Raw genomic sequence first — 21,693 nt, forward strand, 5'->3', positions numbered from 1 at the left:
TCTTTGAAATCTTCTGTTCAGCTCTTTTGTCTTGTCATTTCTTCCATTTGCTTTAGCTACTCTCTGTTCAAGAGCAAGTTTCAGAGTCTCTTCTGACATCCATTTGGTCTTTTCTTCCTTCCCTGTCTTTTAATGACCCTTTGCTTTCTTCGTGGATGATGTTCCTGACGTCATCCCACAGTTCCTTTGGTTTCCGGTCACTGGGTTCAATGCCTCTAATCTATTCTTCAGATGGCCTCCAAGCCCAGGAAGGAGATAATCAAGGTCATAGCTGGCTCTTGTGGACTTGTTTGAACTGTCTTCAGCTTCCTCGTGAACTTGCGTGTGAGCAGTTGATGGTCTGCTCCACAGTCGGCTCCGGGCCTTGTTCACCACCCCTGGTCTTTCCGTTTGTCGTACTGTGGTGGCTTGCACGTTGCTCTCAGGCTGGAGGCTCTGCCTCCAATACCAGCAGGGTCACCCAAGATGGACAGGTTTCAGCAGTTTCCACACTAAGACTCAAAAGAAGGAAGAGGCCATCCACTTCTCCAAGTATTGTCTAGCGAAAACCCTATGAACAGCAGTGAAACACCACCTGATATATTACAGGAAAACACGAAAGGCTGAAACATCGCCTGACAGAGTGCAGGGGCTGACCCCTCAGGCTGGAAGGACTCAAAACACGACCGGGGAAGAGCTGCCTCCTTAATGACGCTGACGGAGTACAGCTTTCGGGACCTCCATTCGCTGACAGGTACAACTCACAATGGGAAAGAACAGCTGCAAGCCTCCATTAACAATCAGAACGTGGAATGTGTAACCTATGAATCAAGGAAAACGGGAAGCTGTCATAAATGAAATGGAACACACCAAGATCAATATCCTAGGCATTGTTGTTGTTGTTGTTTGCCGTCGAGTCGGCCCCGGCTCATAGCAACCCCTCCTTGGGTTTCCGAGACAGTATCACTACGGAAGTAGGATTGCCCAACCTTCCTTCCAAGGAGTGGCTGGTGGGTTTGAACCGCCAGCCTTCTGGTGAGCAGTCAAGTGCCTTAGGCACTATGCTACGGACTGGTTCTGGCCATTTTCAATCAGACAACCATACGATCTACTATACAGGTATAGTAGTTAAGGTTATCTGTCCACTTGGCTAGGCCTGGATGAGACTTGAGGTACATTAGTTGGTATGGCTTTTCTAGCCTAATCTTTGCAATTCCCACTAGATTACTGGGTGGGACCATGCAAATAAGGTGGGCAGAACTCTGACTATGGTGGTTATGTTGTGTGTCAAGTCAGCTGGGCCTGGTTGAGTGGCTGGGCAGCTGGTGGTGGTTATTCCCCACAATGAGACCGGCAATCAACTCCATGGTGGGATCTACCACAAGCAGCTGAGTAGCTGCCTTAGGGAATGTGGTCTGCTTCCTGTATATAAGGAGAAGCCTTGGGAATGGTCTCTAGCCTATGGCACGCTTGGACCCTGCATGTAGCCGTGTCGTTGCTCAGCAGCCTGCTATGCTCGGCCAACCTTGGGACTTACAATGGACATAAGTTAATGGCCTGCCGTGTGGATTGGTAACATCAGGACTGTGCCTTTTTACTTGTCTTCGGGGCTTCTCAGCCTCAGCAGCCAGCAGCTGAGTGAAGAAACGCCTCTGGCTCCAGTGGGCCGGGAGCAGGAGGCAGAGCTGGACCCCAAGGTTGAGGGGGTTTCACCCAGCCCCTCGAGCCTGGCACTTTGAACTTGGACTTAAAGCCTTCAAATTGTAAGAGAATAAACTCCTGTTTGTTAAGGCCATCCCATTGGTGGTATAGATTCCCATCAGAGCGGGACCAGGGAACAGAACACTGACGTTGGGATTGGTTAGTTCTGTCGCTCTGCCAGGCTTACAATGAGCCCTCCTAGGGGCAGAGGGGGCATCTCACTGCCATCAGGAGAGAAGAGCCAGAGAAGTGGCGTACATCCTGGGACCCGAGACCCCTGTCCTGGGCCTCCCTGGCTGAGACACCTTGGCAGACAGATGCCCCGGCAGACAGATGGTGGCAGTAGAACCAAGAAGCGCGAGACAGAGTGGCAGGCTTCCCTGGCCTGTAGAGACAGAGGCCAGGCCAAGAGGCTAAGCGGCAGAGAGGCAAGTCTGAGGGCAGAGCAGAGGGGAAGACGGTCCTGATGAGAGAGCTGCATCCTGAGAGTGCTCCTGACCCTCAACTGCAGCCTCTTACTTCCCTAATAAAGCCCGTCATCTGAGTACTGTCTGTGAGTTCTGCGTGGCCACTGCAGCAAATTATGGAACCCAGCAGAGAAGTCGTGAGTGCCGTGGGAGGGACGGCTGGTGTCAGAACTGGTGAAGGGCTGGAGGCTGGTGGCCTGTCAGGTCTCATAGGAATACACCATGAGCTGCTGAGGGTGATTCTGTCGTGAATTAGAGATCAGAAAATGCTGTCCCCGTGCCCTTTGTGCAGACAGGTCACCAGCTCCATGGTGGGATCCACCAGAACAGCTGAGCAGTTGCCTCAGGGATGTGGTCTGGCCCCGGTGCGTAAGGAGCAGCTTTCAGAAGGGTCTCGAGCCTTGGCCCATCTGGACCCCGCATTTGGCCGAGTCTTCATCTCAGTGGCCCACCATGTTGTCTGCTCATCTCCGGACTTTCTCTGGACTTGAACCAGTGGCCGGCTGTAGGGTTTGCTAACATCGGGACTGTGCCTTTTTACCCGTCCACCTTGGGTTTGGCAGCCTCAGCAGCCAGCAGCTGAGCGGAGAGAAACCTCCAGCTCCAGTGGGCCAGGAGCAGGGGGCAGAGCTGAAGTCCAAGGTCAAGGGGCCTTCACCCAGCCCCTGGAGCTAGCACGCTCCATTTGGACTTCTGGTCTCCTACACTGTAAGATAAATCCCTGTTTGTTGACACCATCATTTCTGGTGTGTCTGTGAGAGCAGCAGAGATAACCAAACACCAGGAATGAAAAAGGGCAGGGCAAAGTCATGGTGTTCATGTGCACGGAGAACGTTTCAGCCCCTGTTCTGAAATGCAGTGCTGTCAGGGATAACACCCACACACCTACAAGGAAGACCAGTTAATGCTACTATTATGTAAATTTGCGCACAGACCACTAAGCCCAAAGACAAGGCAGCGGAAGAGGTTTACCAACTTCCGCAGCCTGAAGCTGACCAGACATGCAATAAAGAGGTACTGATAATTACTGGTGACTGGAATACAAAAGCTGGAATCAAAGAACCACCGGTCATTGGAAACTATGGCCTTGGTGATAGAAATGACGCTGGAGACCACACGACAGAATTTTACAAGACCAACAACTTACTCATCACAAATACCTTTTGTCACCAACACAAACGGCAACTACACACATGGACCTCGTCAGATGGAGCACAGAGGAATTTATGGGAAGAGGCGATGGAAGAGAAAAACTGGAAAGTGCCGAATCTGAATTTGTGGACCACCGATTAAGTGTAACAGCAGACCACACAGGAAAAGATGGGATGATTGAGAATAGAAACGGTTCCGTACAAGAGTCCAGAATGGAGCCTACTGAGGAAAAAGGGTGGAAAGAATAGAGTTTAGAAGACGCGTACAACAGTCAAAGTACCCATTGTACGTATAATTGAGTCCAGAAGCTACAAGAAATGGGGAAGAAACAGAATAATCACTAAGAACTCCCCAAGTGTCCATTAGGACGCCATTCCTAGAGCCCGGGAACCCAGGATAAGCACAGAGGACCACACCTGGAATGTCACAGCCTAACCACTGACGAGGAAAAAGAATACCTGTCCAACGCACAACGGCCAATGCCGCCAAAGGCACAGGTAGTTACACACCTGACTTTTCCACAAAACCAACATTGGCCAAAGCCAATGAGACAGAACTGTCCAAACATTATAAGAAACAAATCTGCCCACAAAGAAAGTGATGCCCATGAACATGCCCCCCAGAAACGGAAGCCAAACCGTGACTCTTTCAGACAAGCAAAGGTGCGAATGACTGGCTGCCAGCACACTGGCCCAGGAAACACTGCAGCGGTGGCTGCTCGGGGGGCGGCCGGCCCAGGCCCACTTACTCTTCTCGCTGTGTCTGCTCAGGTGCAGGCTGCTGAGGTCAGCTTGGAACTGGGGGCCCACCATGATCTCCTGCAAAGACAAAGCCCAGAGTCCCACGGGGAGGCCAGGCCACTGACGCCCTGTGTGGCCAGTGGTGACAGGCAGGGCAGCGCTGACCCACGGATGCCCAGGACAGCAAGCCCAGGGGCAGGTCCTTCGGGTCCCTGCTTTCCAGGGAGGAAACGGGTCAGCAGTGGGGCTTAGGGGCCCCAGCTTTCAGGCCAAGGGCACAGCACAGGGGGTTCCTGGGTTGGGCTGGCCCCCGGTCCATGGCTGCACACCTTCTTACACTTGTTGGCGGGAAGAGAGTCCTCCTCAGTGTCCGAGGAGGTGGAAGAGCTGGGCTCCTTGTCGCCGCCGGCCAGGAAGCGGGCTTTGGAGAAAGCATGGGGTCAGGAAGGGGTGGCCACAGGCTCCTTCACTGGCCCCAGGGTGAGTGGACCCCAGGCCTGCACAGCCTGGCACCGACACACCCGTTCTCGGTGCGTCCACCCCTCTGCACTGCTTCAGGGGCTCATGTCCCGACCCTCCTGACCCAATGCTACCTGACACGCAGCCCAGCCACACAGCTGGCACGCCAGACACGGAACCTGGCTGCCTGGACAGTGCGATGGGACCCCTTCCTCAGCCCCTCTTCCCCCTGCAGGCACTAAACCACGGCCCTGAGCACCCCCACCACAGCCCCTCCACCACCGGGCCAGAAAGCAGAGGAGGTGGGCTCTCGCTGACCCCGCGGGGCCCAAAGCCAACCCCCTCCACGCCCTCAGCTCCAAGAGCCAGCCTGTCCCCTCCCCTGTAAGAGACTGGGACTGAGAACACACAACCCCGGCAGGCACCGCCTCCCCGCCAGCCCAAGGTCCTTCTGAGGTGGGGGCACCTACGTCCACTCTGGCTGGGGAACAGGGCTGAGGCCGTGTGGGTGGTCACAGACGGGGTGAGGTCGTCGGCGGACGACTGCGCCTCCTCCTCCCCTGAAAGCAGGTCCTTTGCTATCTGTTCCTGTAACGACAAAAAATAAAGAATATTTTTGGACTTAATACCACTAATGATGGCAACATGTTAGCCGCCATCACCCTGCAAGAGATGTATGTGGGCCTGACAGCAGGGACCAGGGAGGGGCAAGGCTGGGGGGGCGCCGGAGAGGCAGCTGGGGGAGGGAGACAGGAGGGAGACGCACCATCCACCAGGACCTAGGGCCACGGGACACCACTCCCACCAGCAGGGCAGACCTCCCACTTCCAGAGAACTCTCCGGCAGCCGGGCCCCGATTCAGGACCCCTCCTCACCTTGTCCAAGGTCATGTCTGGGAGCGGGGGGGCAGGGTCGGTGCCCTCACTCTCCTGCTCGGAGACGGGGTCGGAGGCCTCGTAGCCGTAGAGCGCCAGCAGCTCGTCCAGGGGCATGTCGCTGCTCTGGGGAGGCAGGGCTCCGTCAGGGGCTGCACAGGGTTCCGTGGGCCTTCTTTCCGCCCAAGACAGACCGTCCCAACCCTCAGCAACGGAACATGGCCACCTCCTCCAAACCAGCCCCCAGGCCCAGGGGGCTAGAGCCCCGACAAGAGGCACACAGGAGACACCGGAGAGCCCAGCTGTCCATCCAGCCCTCCGCCCCCAGGGCCCTCAGAAACGCCGCACACTCGGCCGGGAGGGTTAACTGCAGGGACTGCCACTGCTCCTCCCTCAGGGAGTGACAAGAAGCAAAGGAGACCGTCTGATCGATGGAAAACCCAGCACCCACCCCTGCTTAGCGAAGGGAAGACAGAGACACCTCGTCATGCAACGAGGAAGCTGCCACAGATTGTTGCAACGAGAACCTCGAACAAAAGGAGGCTACCAGCAGCAGGCTACCCAACGTCCCGTGGAAGCTTCCAGCCAACACGACGTGACCAGACACCGCATCACGAGGAGGGAGACATCAACGCGCCACACTTTCCAGCACCGCCTCTCCGCCCGCGGGCCAGCCCCCACCAAGGCCAGGGCCCTCTGCCCTCCCGGTCCTGGGGGCTGCTGTCAGCCTCCTGCTTCCTGGACAGTCCCTGCTATTCTGGGGGTGTCAGCACCGTCTCACCTCCACCCCAAACCCTGCCCTCCCTCATCCCGGGGCTCAAGTGCACAGAGAAAACCACACTGGCTGCTTGCGTCCCATGCTCTGGTGGCACCCCTCAGCCGCCACGCCCATCAAACTGTCCCGTCCTTCCCTCACGGGGGACATCCCACACACCAGCCTGGCTGCCGACTACACACCTTTTTTCGGGGGGGGGGGGGTAGCACAACAATTCCCAGAGTGTGGCCCAAAGATGCCTGCATCCAAGAGGGCTTTCCGGGGCCCCTGACGTGAAACTGTCCTCCCAGTAACAGTCAGACGTGGCTCCCACCCCCACTGCGCTAACACAGGCCAAGGGCAGAAGCGGCACCCGGCTCAGGGTGCAGCAGCCACCACGCTACCCCCCAGTTAACCAACACAAGGTCCACCTTCGGACACCTGTAAGATCACTGACAGCAGACGCCTCCCCTATCTCTCGTGCGAACACCCAAGGCTCACACAGTACAGGTGATGGTGCAAGCAGCCCCCACACTAAATCAAAGGCCACAGGTTTAAGGGTGGGTCCGGCTTCAGAGTCCACTCAACACCCACCTTCACAGAAGCACCCGCGGAAATCCGGGCTAGTGTCAAACACGGACACGGTTGTCCACAAAGGCCACCATGCCCCTCTCCTTTCCCAGAGCAGATCTGGGAGAGGTTAGACTCAGACTCCCCTGAAAACAACAGGCTGATCTGTGGTACCATAAACGACCGGACCTTCGGCTCTGCGCCTGGCTACGAGGGCATCAATGACAGTGCGAGGCAGACCGCACTCCCCCTAACATCCGTGTTCTGACAAACGCCCTTTATTTTGATACAAGCAGTATTTCCATCAGCCCGTACGGGGTCATCGTTCTGTTTTCTCGTTGGTAAACAGGCCCTTCAAACGCTCTGACCCGATTTAGCACATGCTTTATGGCCACACACAAAAACACACAAACGGAAGCTCTTTCAGATGTGTAACCACGTCCAAGGACGTCAAGGTTCTGGGACCAAAACTTCTGAGTAGGGCAGGTGGTGTCTAGGCTGGCTCTGCCAAGAGCCCCACAAAGGCAGCACGGATCACGCCTCGGCCATCCCCACTCGTCCCCGCTGAGTCCCATCCATCCCACCTGCCACCCTACCAGGTCCCGTGCCCACTGGCCCATCCATCCCTGCCGAGTGCCGCCCGCGCCCGCCGCCATCCCCGCAGAGTCCCGTCCATCCCGCCACCATCCCAGCAGGTCCCGTGCCCGCCAGCCCATCCATCCCCGCCGAGTGCCGCCCGTGCCCGCCGCCATCCCCGCAGAGTCCTGTCCATCCCGCCGCCACCCCCACCGAGCCCCGTCCATCCCACCGCCACCCCCGCCGAGTGCCGTCCATCCCGCTGCCACCCCACCAAGTCCCGTGCCCGCCGGCCCATCCATCCTCACTGAGTGCCGTCCATCCCTCCGCCACCCCCGCCGAGCCCCCATGGAGTTCCAGCCATCCCCAGTCAGCCCTGTGTCCCATCCCCGCTGAGTCTCAGCTTCCAGTCAGGCGTGTGTGCTGTAGCTGTGGAATCTAAGTGGTAGGGGACTTGTTTACGGCCCGCCCCTCACACCAGGGGTCCCCGTGAGTACCTGGGAGGTGAAGTCCTTCCCCAGCTCCTCCTCAGACTTCTCCGGGCCCCCAGTGGCCGCCTCACGCCCCTCCCGGACGCCGTAGTTCTGGGACAGGATCTCCACGAGGCTGAATTGCTGGTCGGCAGAGCCCATGGACACAGCTGCAGAGGAGCCCACGTGAGCCCCTCGCAGCCCTCTGGCCTCCTGAGGTGGGGGGCTGGGGGCCAGGGGGAGGGGTCTCTGGTGCCTGGATCTCAATCCCAGGTGAGCAGAGGCCTCAGGGAAGGTGCAGACCACCAACGCCCCCCAGCCCCCAATTCTCCACCAGTGAGGCCCCCCATCCCACTCAAGAGACTGGCCATGTGTCGGGCTGGCAGGACCCCAAGGCAGAAGCAGCCTAGTCTACTGCTGGGGGCTTGGGGCGCCCAGAGACAGTCCTGACGGCTCGACCTGCAAACCACTGGCCCACGAGCTCGGCACCAAGCCCAGCTCAGCCAGCCCAGGCTGGCAGTTTACGTCAACAACCAAAAAGGCCCTGGCATCTGGGGACGGGGGTGAGCAAGGTACCTGCTGCTGTCTGTAAGCCAGGCTCCACTGGGCACAGGCCGTGGGCAAGGCCGGAGGCCACGCGAGGACCCTGCCTCCCCGCCGAGGAGGCCTGCGGAGGAAAGGGCAGCCGTCAGGTGCGTGCTCGTGCTCAGGGAGGGGCCCCAGCTGGACAGGGAGCTGCTGAGGGCTGCGAAGGAGGCACCACGGGCCAGGCAAGGCTCGCTCGTGTGGGTGCAGAAGATGCCGCTCCTCGCCTCCTCCTCACAGGCCCCAGACTCTGACCCCAGGGCCCCTGTATGCTGGGGGAGCAGCCAGGCCCCTGACTTTCATTCTGGGACGCAGCCATCATCCTATGAGGAGCCCAGGCCACATGGAGAGGCCACGTGTAGGTGTCCCAGCTGTGGTCCCAGGCAACCACCAGTGTCAACAGCCAGTGCGAGGAAAATCATGTCAGTGAAAAGCCTCAGTGGTGACCCCAGCCTCGACCACCAAGTGACAGCACCACAGGAGGCCCTCCGTAAGAACTGGCAGCTAAAGCCCGTCCACGCTCAAAGCCACAAAGACAGGACAACAGAGTATATTTTAAGTGAGAACTGCCTGGCTGAGCCCATACATAAAACCCCAGAAGACAACACAGTGACCGTGGCTGTGCTCACTGAGAAGCCCCTGGCCAAGCCCTGTCCACGCTCACATCCAGATGGTAACACAAAGACGGCAGGTGTTTTCAGTGAGAACCGCCCAGCTGAGCCCTGTCCACCCAAACAACCACTGAAGGGAACCCAACTGCAGGTGTTTTGAAGCCACTTAAGTTTTGAGGGGATTCACGACGCAGCAACAGATGTAATGGGAGCCATCCCCTCCCAGGTGTCACCCTTGGCTTTGCTAGCACCCACGCCCGGTCTGGGTGCTCCGTCCCCTGCTGGGCCGTCCCGTGTTGCGGGGGGGCGTGGCCACCATCCTGAGCAACAGGTCCTTCCTGCCTCCACCCACAGGGGCTCACAGTCGAGCCAATGACACAAACAACTGTCCACCTACAGTACAGAGGAAATGGGGAGGGGCCTAGCCAATGGAGGGCATGGCTAGAAGGCCTCTGGGGCAGAGCCTTTGCCCTTCAGGGCTTAGAGAACCAAGAAAACGTAAGGAAGCCCAGGGGCCACACCCTGCAGCTGGGGGTCTGGGGGGGGATGCTGCGTTTGAACCTCAAGATGATAAGAAGCCGTGAACGGTTTTAAGCAGAAGACAAAGGTGTTCTGTAGAAGGTTAATCTGTCTTCCGTGAGGGGGCAGAACAAAGCGCTCCAGTCTGCTCTCGGGGCACCTGTGGGTGCTTTCCAAGTCAGGCAGCCAATGAGATGTAGGCTGACGGAGGGCGACAGGATGCCATCTTATTGGTTAGCAGCAGCGGGACATCAGCAACCTCACCGAGGCCAACTCGCGTGCGCAAGCCACTACATCACTACACCACGATCGCGCAAGACCTGGCGGCTCTGGAAGGCTACCGCAAACGCCCGTCTTGCAGACGGGGAAACCGAGGCTGAGACCCTCAGTGACCTGCCCGAAATCACGCAGACCAAGAGGCTCCAGAGGTCAGCAGCCGAGGCTGGCAGTGGCTGATGTGGACCTAGGACTCAGCCAGTCCACATTCAGGCCGTTGATCCCTTAACTGACCAGCGTCCCTGACCAAACTGCTGTGCCCTCAGGACTGCACAGGAGCCTCACAGACACGTGTCCTCCTCAGGACACTGGCCAGGTCACTAACTGGACACCATCCCACATACAACAGCTGCAGGAGCATCACCCACCCCACCTCCACGCCCCACTGCTGTCCATCAGGTGGGCTGCTCAAGGACCGCTTCACTGCCCGGGGAGGCCAGCTGTGCCCAGAGCCAGGCACCCATACATAAACTCAGGGCCAGGAGACCTGGCTTCTGCCTGGGGCCCTGAGGCCAGCCACCATCCTCTGGAGCCTCAGTTTCCCTAAACGCGCCCCAAGGAAGGAGAAGGAACTCTCTAAGAACCCTCTGGTCCAGCGACGCAACACAAGCAGGGAACTGTCTGCTGAGGCCTGAAGACAAGCCTCCTACACCCTCTCTGGTGCAAACAACAATAAAGTTACCGATGAGACAAGTCAGCCCTGCGCTCCAAGCTATCCACCCTGCAGCTCAGGTACTGGCTTCCCCAGGCCACGAGATACGGGTCCCTCTCTGGACCTGGTGTCTGTGAGCCTAACTTCTGCCTCCCCAGAGCCCGGGCCCGCACAAAGGCAGCGTGGGTTCGATTTTCCCGGAAGAGTCGCATTTATCGGCCCCTTCCAGCTGGCCCTTCACTTAAATGACCTCATTTTGTCCTCACTGGGGACCCTGTGAGCTGAGAGCACTGGAGGGCTATGCCGTCTTATCTGCCTGCCCGCCGCCCAAAAAGCTCGAAAGCCAGAACTTTTTCGTTGGCGGCTATTCTTTCCTCATCCCACACAGTCCTGGGTGCGCTTCTAACCTTTGGGAGTGTGGCCAAGCGTCACACCCCAAACCCTTAAAGCCAAGCCTCCACTCAAAAAACCCGACTCCCAAAGTACACCCTGGCCCCGCGATCGGCACGGGATCTGGGCCTGCTTCGAGGATTGGGGCATCGGAAGCTCTGAGAAGTTAACTTTCCGCTCTGGTGACGGCCATTCTCACTCTGAAGAGACCCTTGCCCCGACCCTGACGCCTCCGGAGCACCAGGTCTGCACAAGGTGGCGCCAGGTCGCGGGTTCGGGTCCTGCCAAGGGTCTGAGCGGGCGGGCGGGTCCGTGATGTTCAGCACTGAACAGGCCGAGGCACCGCGTACCCCTGGAAACTGAGGGGGTGCACAGGGCTCCCAGGCACTCTGCAAAGTTTGCAAACGCCGGGAGGGACCCCGCGCCGCGGGGGCGGAGGACTGCGGGAACCCAGGTCGGGCCCCGCCCGCGGAAGCCCCCTCCCGCGGCTTGGGCTCCCGGGGACGCTGAGACCCCCGCCCGGCCCGCGCCCCGCCCCTCCCCACCACCGCCGCGCATGCGTAGTGCAGCCCGCGATGTGGCACCGGGAAGGGGGGGCCGGGCCGGGGGCGGCCGCCACGGAGCCCCGCGCCCTTGGCCCCGGGCGGGCGCAGCGCCCAGAGCCTAGCTCCAGAGCCCCAGCGCGAGCGTCTCCACGCCCGGGATTCCCGACGCTGGGTTCCGGGGCCGGGGGCGCGGTGCGGGGACCGGCTCCCCCGGCCCGCTCACTCACCTCCGCCATGGCCGTGTGTGCGCGGGAGGCGGTGGCCGCGCCGGGATCCCCGGATGCGGGGCCGCGTGCTCATTGGCTGCGGCGCGCGGGGGCGGAGCCGGGGCGTGCCGGCGCGTAGTAGGTACGCGCGCGGGCGGGGGATCCCGGGCGCCGCCTACCGGACCGCGAGGATGCTGGTGTGCCTCAAGTTCGCTGCACTGGGGTCTGGACTCGACCTTGAGAGGAGGAGTATGTCATTAATAAAATACTGATTCCCCATAACCACACCTGCGTTTGAGCACGTGGTCCCATTTTTTCCGTCCCACCTGTGGACCGATGGGAACACCGAGGTCCCAGTGCATGAGCGATGGAGCTAGAGTTGGAAGCGGAGCAGTGTGGTTGGAGAACTTCCTGCACTTTTGCACCTATTGGGATAATTGGAAAATGCACCGGTAAATCGGGCTTTGAGAAGCATAAACCACTGTCGTGGAGTCGATCCAACTCAGTGAACCTTTCAGGACACGGTTAGAACTGCCCCATAGGGTTTCCAAGGCTGTGAATTTTTATGGAAGCCGTCTGGGGAGAGGCTGGTGGGTTGGACTCACCCACCATTTGTTTAGCCGTGGAAAGCTTTAACCACTACGTCACCAGAGCTCCTTCTGAGAAACCTGGACTGATACTCGGTTGTGGGCAAGGAAAGTGGATTAGAACTCAGGACCATTTGACTCTGAAGCCGGATTTTTTAATTATTATTATTGATTGATGTAATGTTATGGGAGCTCCGGTAGCATAGTGGCTAAGACAGTTGCCTGCTAACCAGACTGCTGGCGGTTCAAACCCACCAGCCACTCCTCGGAAGGAAGGTTGGGCAATCCTACTTCCGTAGTGATACTGCCTCGGAAACCCAAGGAGGGGTCGCTATGAGTCGGGGCTGACTCGACGTCACACAACAACAACAACAAATGTTTATGGAAAGCTAGCACATATTTGGGTCCCTGGGTGGAGCAAACGGTTCAGTGTTTCACTACTAGTGGAACAGTTGGTGGCTCAGACCCACCCAGGGGCTCCTGGGAAGACAGGCCTGGCATGGGCTTCAGGAATCACGGTGCTGCAAACCTTATGGAGCAGTTCTGCTCTGTGCACTTGGGGGCACCAAGGGTGGGAACGGACTGAACAGAGACTAACTGCGTGCCAGAGCCTCTGCTAGGCGGCTGGGATGGAGTTTGAACAAGGGGAGCTCAGGATGGGGTAGGGAGGCAAGGATTCACCATGTTTTCAGTTTCAGGCTGATGGAATCATGCAGGCAGGAGGTGTGGAGAAGGTCGGGTTATAGGTGAGACAAGTGAGGAGGCAGAGGGGTTGGAGCGTGGACCAGGGAGGGCTGTGATGGTGGGACTTGGGAGAAGTGGAGAGCGTTGGGAAGGTAGCCTCCACAAAAGGGACGGAGTGAAGGTGGAGGGGGGTCAGGGGTGACCCCAGATTTCTGCCTTGAAAGAATGAGTGGATAAATGCACGATGGCGAGTCCTACTGAGACCCAGAAGAATAGAGTTGAGGAGGGTGGGGAGTCAAGAGGCCATGAGCCAATGGAACACTGAGAAGTTGAGATGCACCAGGCTTGAGGCTGATACAGAAGGAATATCCCATCCCTCGGAGAACTGTCAACCCAGAAAGGGAAGAACCACTCTTGAAAGATCTGCCCCTGACCTCTACAGTTACATGTCAGGGAGCCCCCACTCCCTTTATTGGCTGATGTCATTTGGCCAGGGGGCTCAGGCCTTTCTGATCGCTAGCCCACTGATACAAGGAGCAGTTGGTTCATTCAGTCAAGGAACTAAACTGTCCTGTGGTTCAAATGTAGGAGAATATCCTCACTAAACTTATTCTTGCAACTATCCTTAAGCTTGGATTTATTTCCTAACAAAGTGTAAAGAAATAGTCTACAAAGCAGTCCTCTTTGAGCTGACCCCTAAAAGAACGGCAATGGCACAGAGGTTTGAACGAGCACTGGCCACTGAAGGACACACGACGGAGTACGCGCATCTGTTTGTGGCTTTCCGGCATTTGTCTGCTCGGTGTGCTCCTCACTCATTGACCTGGCTAAGGGCTGTCCCGGAGAGAGAGCCTGGCTGGGGGTTACATGGTTCCCTTCAGGCTAGGACACTTCTCAGAGCTGGAGTGTCCCGGAAGCTGGGGGAAGAGCGCGGAGGGCCAGCGGGAGGCCTTCTGCACCACAGCATCCGCTACATTTTGTTTTCATGTTTTATTTTTTTTTCCTGAGAATTTGGGTAGCTTAAATTTTTATTCTAGTGACTACGTTTATAATTAAGATTTCATATAATCTACTTAGTTCTATTTCTTTACACCAGTAGTGTCTGATAGAAATACGCTATGATACAAGCAGCTGACGTAATTTTAAATTTCCTAATCATCACATTAAGGAGCTCTGGTGGCACAGTGGTTAAAGCATCGGGCTACTAACCAAAAGGTCAGTGGTTCAAAACCACCAGCGGCTCCGTGAGAGAAAGTTGAGGCAGTCTGCTTCTGCTGTTAAAGACTGACAACCTTGGAAACCCCGTGCGGGCAGTTCCACTCTGTCCTCCAAGGGCGCTGTGAGTTGGAATTGACTGCAGTGCAGTGGGTTTGGTTTGGGCTTTGCTTCTGTGAAGATTGACAGCCTTGAAAACCGTGTGGTGCAGTTCCACTTTGTCCTCTAGGGGCGCTGTGAGTCGGCGTCAAATACACAGCAGTGGCTTTAGTCACCACATTGAAAAAATAAGTGAAAAGAAATTGGTGAAATTAGTTTTAGTAATATATTTTATTTAACCCAATATACCTAAATATATCATGTTTTCAACATGTAATCAATATAAAAAGATATTAATGAGATAGTTGACATTCTTTTTCCTGTGCAAGGTCTTCAGGATCCAGTATGCATTTTACAGTGACAAACACTGCAGTTCAGGTCAGTCGTATTTCAGGAACCTAACAGCCAAGTGTGGCTAATGGCTACCATTGACTCTATTATAAAAAAAAATACATTAGCACATTTCCCCTTTGTCCTTAACCCTCCCTCTTCTTTTTACAGACTCCTAGTTGATTATCTTTCTTAATGTTTACCATTATACTCAAATACACTCAAACTTCTTTTATTGGAATTCCCAGTTTTAAATGTTACCCTTTGATGAAGGAACCTGTGCATCTGCACCACTTATCTCCTCTCTCCTGCCTCTCTGTTTTTGTTAGATCATTTCCAATGTTGAGATTCACAACGTTTATATTTATAGCCACTATTCTTAGGCTGCGATGATGCGCTCAAGTATAGCAGGGATTGTGGGGCTGGCGTGGGATCGGGCAGTGTTTCATTCTGCTGTGCATGGGGTCGCTATGAGTCAGAAACGAGTCAGAAACGACTCGACGGCACTTAACAACAACATAACAACAACATTCTTAGATTTGGGAGTTCTAGTGGCAGAGTGCCTAAGGCATTTGACTGCTAACCAGAAGGCTGAAGGTTCAAACCCACTAGCCACTCTCCGGAAGGAAGGTTTGGCAATCTACTTCCTTAGACATACCACCTTGGAAACCCAAAGAGGGGTCTGATCCAACTTGACAGCAGTGAGTTTTTTTTGTTTTTTCCTTTTTTTCGTTTATTCTTAGATTTGATTTCATATTAGTCCCAAAGTTATACTGACACGGTACTCACCCTCCATCCTTTTACAGTGATTTATTCACTCATCAGTTGGCTAAAGTTACCAAAACCCACTGCCATCAAGTTGATTCCAACTCATAGTGACCCCCATGGGGTTTCCAAGCAAGTAAATCTTTACAGAAACAGATTACCCAGTCTTGCTTCCACAGAGTGGCTGGTAGGTTTGAACCACCAACCTTCTGGTTAGCAGTCAGATGCCTTAGGCACTATGCTACCAGAGCTCCTAAAATTACACCTCATATAACTTCCTCAGTAAATTCCTTGAAATCTTGCACATTCAATAATATTTGTTTCTTTATACTTAAAAGATAATTTGGCTGGGTATAAAAGTCCCTCTTCACATTGTCTCTGTCCAGCAGGGAGCTCTCAGGACCTTGGTAGGTATTGCTCCACTGACCATGATGAACATTGCTGTAACTCTGGGTCCAGCCTAACTTTTCACACTTTAACTCTTCCAGTCTTATTGACTCAATAGCCAAAGGATTCTCTTTTTCGTTTTATTATAACTCCTTTGTTGTTAGTTGCCATTGAGTCGTTTCTGACTCATAGGGACCCTATGAACAGCGGAACAGAACACTACCCAGTCCTGTGCCAGCTCCATGATCCCTGCTATACTTGAGCCCATCGCCACAGCCACTGTGTCAATCCATCTCATTGAGGGCCTTCCCCTCCTTCATCAACCATCCACCTTACCAAGCATGACGTCCTTCTCCAGGGAATGGTCCCTTCTAGCAACATGACCAAAGTAGGTGAGATGAAGTCTGGCCATTCTTGCCTCTAAGGAGCATTCCGGCTACACTTCCTCCAGGACAGATTTGTTAGATCTTTTAGCAGTTCATGGTACTATAAGCATTCTTCGCTAGCACCACAACTCAAAAGCATGAACTTTTCTTTATTCATTGTCCAGCTCTCACATACATATGAGGCAATTGAAAATACCATGGCTTGTGTCAGGTGCACCTTAGTCTTCAAGGAGACATCCTTGCTGTTCAGCACTTGAAAGACGTCCTTTGCAGCCAACTTGCCCAGTGCTATATGCCATCTGATGTCCTGACTGCTGCTTCAATTGGCATTGATTGTAGAACCAAGGAATGTGAAGTCTTTGGCAACTTCAGCCTTTTCTCCATTTATCATGATGCTGCTTATAGGTCCAGTTGTGAGGATTTTTGTCTTCTTTATATTGAGATGTAATCCATACTGCAGACTGTATTCTTTAATCTTCATCACTAAGTGCTTCAAGTCATCCTCACTTTCAGCAAGCAAAGTTATGTCATCAGCATATCATAGGTTGTTAATGATTCTTCCTCCAATCCTGATGCCATGTTCTTCTTCATTTAGTCCAACTTCTCAGATTATTTGCTCAACATATAGATTGAATAAATATGGTGAAAGAATACAAATCTCACACACTCCCTTCTTGATTTTAAACCACGCAGTGTCCCCTCCTGGTCTATGTACAGGTTCCTCATGAGTACACTTAAGTGTTCTGAAATTCCCATTCTTCTCAATGTTACCCACAATTTGTTATGATCCACACAATCAAATGTCTTTGCATAGTCAATAAAACATAAGTAAACATCTTTGTGGTATTCTTTGCTTTGGGGCAAGATCCATCTGACATCAGCAATGATATCCCTCATTCTGCATCCTCTTCCAAATCCAGCTTGCATTTCTGGAAGCTCTCTGTCAGTATGGGGCTGCAACCGTTTTTGAATTATCTTCAATAAGATTTTACTTGCATACAATATTAATGATATTGTTCAGTAATTTCCATATTTGGATAACCTTTCTTTGGAATGGGTACAAATATGGATCTCTTCCAGTCAGTTGGCCAGGTAATTGTCTTCCAAATCTCTTGCCATAACTGAGTGAGTGCCTCCAGCACTCCAGTTTGTTGAAACATCTCAATGGGTATTCTCTCAATTCCTGGAGCCTTGTTCTTTGCCAGTTCCTTCAGTGAAGCTTCAACTTCTTCCTTCAGTACCATTGGTTCTTGATCATATGCCACCTCCTGAAATGGATGAAGATCGACCAGTTCTTTTTGGTTCAATGACTCTGTGTATTCCTTCCATCTTCTTTCAATGCTTCCTGCATCATTCAATATTTTGCCCGTAGAATTTTTCAAAATTGCAACTCAAGGTTTAAATTTTTCCTCAGTTCTTTTAGCTTGAGAAATGCTGAGCATGTTCTTCCCTTTTGGTGTTGTAATTTCAGGTCTTTGCACATTTCATTATAATAATTGGCTTTGTATGCTCGAGCTGCTCTTTGAAATCTTCTGTTCAGCTCTTTTATCTTGTCATTTTTTCCATTTACATTAGCTACTCTCCACTCAAGGGCAATTTTCAGAGTCTCTTCTGACATCCATTTTGGTTTTTTCTTAATTTCTAGTCTTTTTAATTACCTCTTTTTTTGTGTGTGGATTATGTTCTTGATGTCATCCCATAATTCTTCTAGTTTTCAGTCATTGGTGTTCAATGCGTCAAATCTATCCTTTAGATGGTCTCTAAATTCAGGAGCGATATATTCGAGGTCATATTTTGGCTCTCTTGGACTTATTTTAATTGTCTTCAACTTCAAGTTGAATTTGCATATGAGCAGTTGTTGGTCTGTTCCACAATCAACTCCTGGCCTTGTTTTGGCTAAAGATATTGAGCATGTCCATAGCCTCTTGCCACAGATGTAGTCAATCTGATTCCTGTGTATTCCATCTGGTGAAGTCTACGTGTATAGCTGCCATTTGTATTGTTGAAAACAAGTATTTGCAATGAATATGTCATTGGTCTTGCAAAATTGTATCATGAAATCTCCAGCACTATTTCTGTCACCAAGGCCAAATTTTCCAACTACCAGTGATTCTTTGTTTCCAACTTTTGCATTCCAGTCACCAGTGACAATTAACACATCTTGATTACATGTTCGGTCAATTTCAGACTGTAGAAGTTGGTAAAAATCTTCAATTTCTTCATCTTTGGCTTTGGTGGTTGGTGCGTAAATTTGAATAATCATAGTATTAACTGGTCTTCCTTATAGGTGTATGGGAACTCTGGTAGCGTAGTGCCTAAGGTACTTGACTGCTAACCAGAAGGCTGGCAGTTCAAACCCACCAGCCACTCCTTGGAAAGAAGATGGGCTATCTACTTCCATAGTGATACTGCCTCGGAAACCCAAGGAGGGGTCTCTATGAGTTGGGTCCGACTCGACGGCACATGACAACAACAACAATAGGTGTATGTATATTAGCCTATCACTGACAGCATTGTACTCCAGGACAGATCTTGAAACATCCTTTGTGATGATGAATGCCACACCATTCCTCTTCAAACTGTCATTCCTGCTATAGTAGATTATATGGTTATTTGATTCAAAATGCCCAAAAACAATCCATTTCAGCTCTCTAATGCCTAGGATATCAGTCTTTATGCATTCCATTTCATTTTTGACAACTTCCAATTTCCCTAGATTCATACTTCGTACATTCCATGTTCCAATTATTAATGGATGTTTGCAGCTGTTTCTTCTCAATTTGAGCCACGCCAGATGGAGGTCCTGAAAGCTCTACTTTATCCATATCATTAAGGTTGGTTCTACTCTGATGATGCAGGTCTTTCCCACTAATATTTTGTGGGCCTTCCCACCTAAGGGGCTGGTCTTCCTGTAGTGTGTCATACAATGTTTCTAGGCTATTCATAAAGTTGCCTAGTAACGTATCAGACAGTGTTTCTCTTCTATGCATAAGGTTTGCCCTGGCCAATTCTTTGAGAAATTGATGGCCTCTTCCTTCTTCCTAGTCTGTCTCAGTCTGTAAACTGCATTGAAACCTGTACACCATGTGCAACCCTGCTGGCATTTGTAACACTGATGGCACAGCCTCAAGCCTCACAGCAACACACAAGCCACCACAGTGCAACAAACTGACAGACAACTTTGTCTTTCTTAGCTGTTCAAAACCTTTCTGCCCTACCCTTGCCTGGGTCCTACAGCTCTGTTGTCCTAGGCTTTCACACACACCCCTTCTGCCTCTTGGGTGTGGGGCCTCTCTGCCTGCCCTTACCTGGGTTCCTGAAGCTCTGTCTAGGCCCCGGCTCCTCCCCTGCCTCCCATGTCTGGGTGTGGGGCCTGTCTGCCATAACTCCTTAAAAGTCAACAATTTCACGTACTCCAACAAGTTAGATGACCTAGATGAAATGGAAAAGCCTAGAAACACGTAAGTTACCAAAATGGACCCAAGAAGAAATATAAAATCTGAGAAGACCTGTAACCACTAAATTGATTGAATCAGTAATCAAAAAACTTCCAAGAGAGAAAAGTCCAGGATCAGATATTCTGAGTTAAGTTCCAGATCAATGCATCCGAGGGTGGGATTAAGGCATGTGAGAGCCCTAAACACTGATAATCTATGGTGCTGCCTCTACTTACTGACACATTCAAATAGGATATATGGGTTATGTGTGTGTGTGTGTGTGTGTGTATGTTAATGATCCATGATTTAACTCTTTTTAAATGTGACTGTAATATCATATATAATATAATTGTAATAATACATAATTACAATAAGGAGCTCTGGTGGCATAGTGCCTAAGACATTTGAATGCTAACCAGAAGGTTGGCAGTTCAAACCCACCAGGCACTCCAAGGAAGGAAGACGGGACAATCTACTTCCGTAAAGATTTACCACCTCAGAAACCCAATGGGGATCACTATGAGTGGGAATAAACTCAATGTCAGTGGGTTTGGTTTTTTATTTTGGTATAATAATATATTACAATACTATATGAAGAACATGGCATCAGGATTGGAGGAAGACACATTGACCACCTGTGATATGTGGATGACACAACCTTGCTTGCTGAAAGTGAAGAGGACTAGAAGCACTTACAGGTGAAGATCAAAGACTACAGCCTTCAGTATGGATTACACCTCAACATTAAGAAACAATCCTCACAAGTGGACCAGTAAGCGATATCATGTTAAATGGAGAAAAGATTGAAGTTGTCAGGGATTTGATTTTACTTGGATCCACAATCAATGCCCACAGAAGCAATGGTGAAGAAATCAAATGAAATATTGCATTGGGCAAATCTGCTACTAAAGACCTTTTTTAAGAGTTTAAAAGCAAATACATCAACTTGAAGACTAAGGTGCATCTGACCCAAGCTGTGATTTACTCAGTCACCTCCTATGCATGTGAAAGCTGGACAATGAATAAGGAAGACCACAAAAGAATTGATGCATTTGAACTGTGGTGTTGGCAAAGAATATTGAATGTACCGTGGACTGCTAGAAGAACAAACAAATCTGTCTTGGAGGAAGTGCATCTGGAATGCTCCTTAGAAGTGAGATCAGCCAGACTTTGTCTCTCATACTTTGGTCATATTGTCAGAAGGGACCAATCTCTGGAGAAGGATCTCATACTTGGTGAAGGAGCGGATCATGGAAAACGGGGAAGACCCTCAATGAGATGGATGCACACAGTGGCTGCGGTGATGAGGTCAAGGACTGTGAGAATGGTGCAGAACTGGGCATGTTCTGTTCTGTTGTAAACAGGCTCTCTGTGAATTGAAAATGACCCAACAGCACCTAAGAACAACATAATATTATATTAGCAATTGAACGGAAAAGTGGCTATGCCATTTTAACAGAATGAGATGAACTGGTTTATAAAATTTTTAGTGTTTGCAGGATAGTAAGATTTTTTCCTATGCACCACATTTTCTACAAAAAGAATATTCCACATAAAGTACTCTACAACAAGGAAAATGAGTCACTGAGCTTAGTTGTTTCAACAATCAGTGTAAAATTCTGTTGATCTCCCACAATGGGAAATCGACTTTCACCAATTTTGCTTCAAATGGCTCATATTTTAATCTTGAGGCTTGTTTCATAATAAATGTTATAATTATAAGTTAACAAATGAAATGATGCCATAAAATATTTTAATGATCACAAAACAAATATTACCAGAAATTACTGTTTTATTTTTAGAAAGATCTTTCATTTCTAACATGTTATAATTAAAACATTTCCTTCTATTCATTACTCTTACAAATTCTTCAATGATTTAATCATAATTAAGCTACTGAACAATATCTACTTCCACACATAATAAGGTTAATTAATCGAACTTTTTTTGAGTCATTGTTGTGTACTAAGGGTTTTTAAGTCTCTTTAGGCGTGAAAATGGACATTCTTTTGTGGAGTTTGTGATCATTAAAGTGAGGAACATGCATGAAGCAACTTGGACATTGGGAAATGCACATTGTATTTTATCTTCTATTATGAAATCATATGTGGCTACCTGAGAAAAATTAGTCTTTCCTGAATCTGTAAACTTAGCTCTCATGTAAGAATGAAATTCCTGCACTTCTCCATAAAGGTTTGTATTTAAATCATAGAGAAGAGCCTGCATTAATTTCTCAGATGCCTTCATGCATTCTTGTGTGTGTGTGTGTGTGTGTG

At 51.4% G+C, this 21,693-nt stretch overlaps 1 protein-coding gene across 1 annotated transcript in view; it reads right to left on the reverse strand.

The window, feature by feature from the left end:
• The window catches only part of MIER2 (MIER family member 2), a 22,788-nt gene extending 7,201 nt beyond the window's left edge, over positions 1–15,587 (reverse strand). The window contains exons 1-7 of the mRNA XM_042782781.1: positions 15,579–15,587; positions 8,320–8,410; positions 7,771–7,913; positions 5,374–5,499; positions 4,969–5,086; positions 4,369–4,460; positions 4,048–4,117 (exon numbers count right to left, since the gene is read on the reverse strand). Coding sequence (XP_042638715.1) covers positions 4,048–4,117; positions 4,369–4,460; positions 4,969–5,086; positions 5,374–5,499; positions 7,771–7,905 — 541 coding nt within the window. The 5' untranslated portion in view covers positions 7,906–7,913; positions 8,320–8,410; positions 15,579–15,587. The remainder of the gene's footprint in view (positions 1–4,047; positions 4,118–4,368; positions 4,461–4,968; positions 5,087–5,373; positions 5,500–7,770; positions 7,914–8,319; positions 8,411–15,578) is intronic.
• Positions 15,588–21,693: the final 6,106 nt, after the last annotated feature.

This window comes from Orycteropus afer, unplaced genomic scaffold, assembly GCF_000298275.1.
Source record: "Orycteropus afer afer isolate SDZICR_OR568_19922 unplaced genomic scaffold, OryAfe1.0 scaffold00466, whole genome shotgun sequence".
Classification (NCBI taxonomy): Eukaryota; Metazoa; Chordata; class Mammalia; order Tubulidentata; family Orycteropodidae; genus Orycteropus; species Orycteropus afer.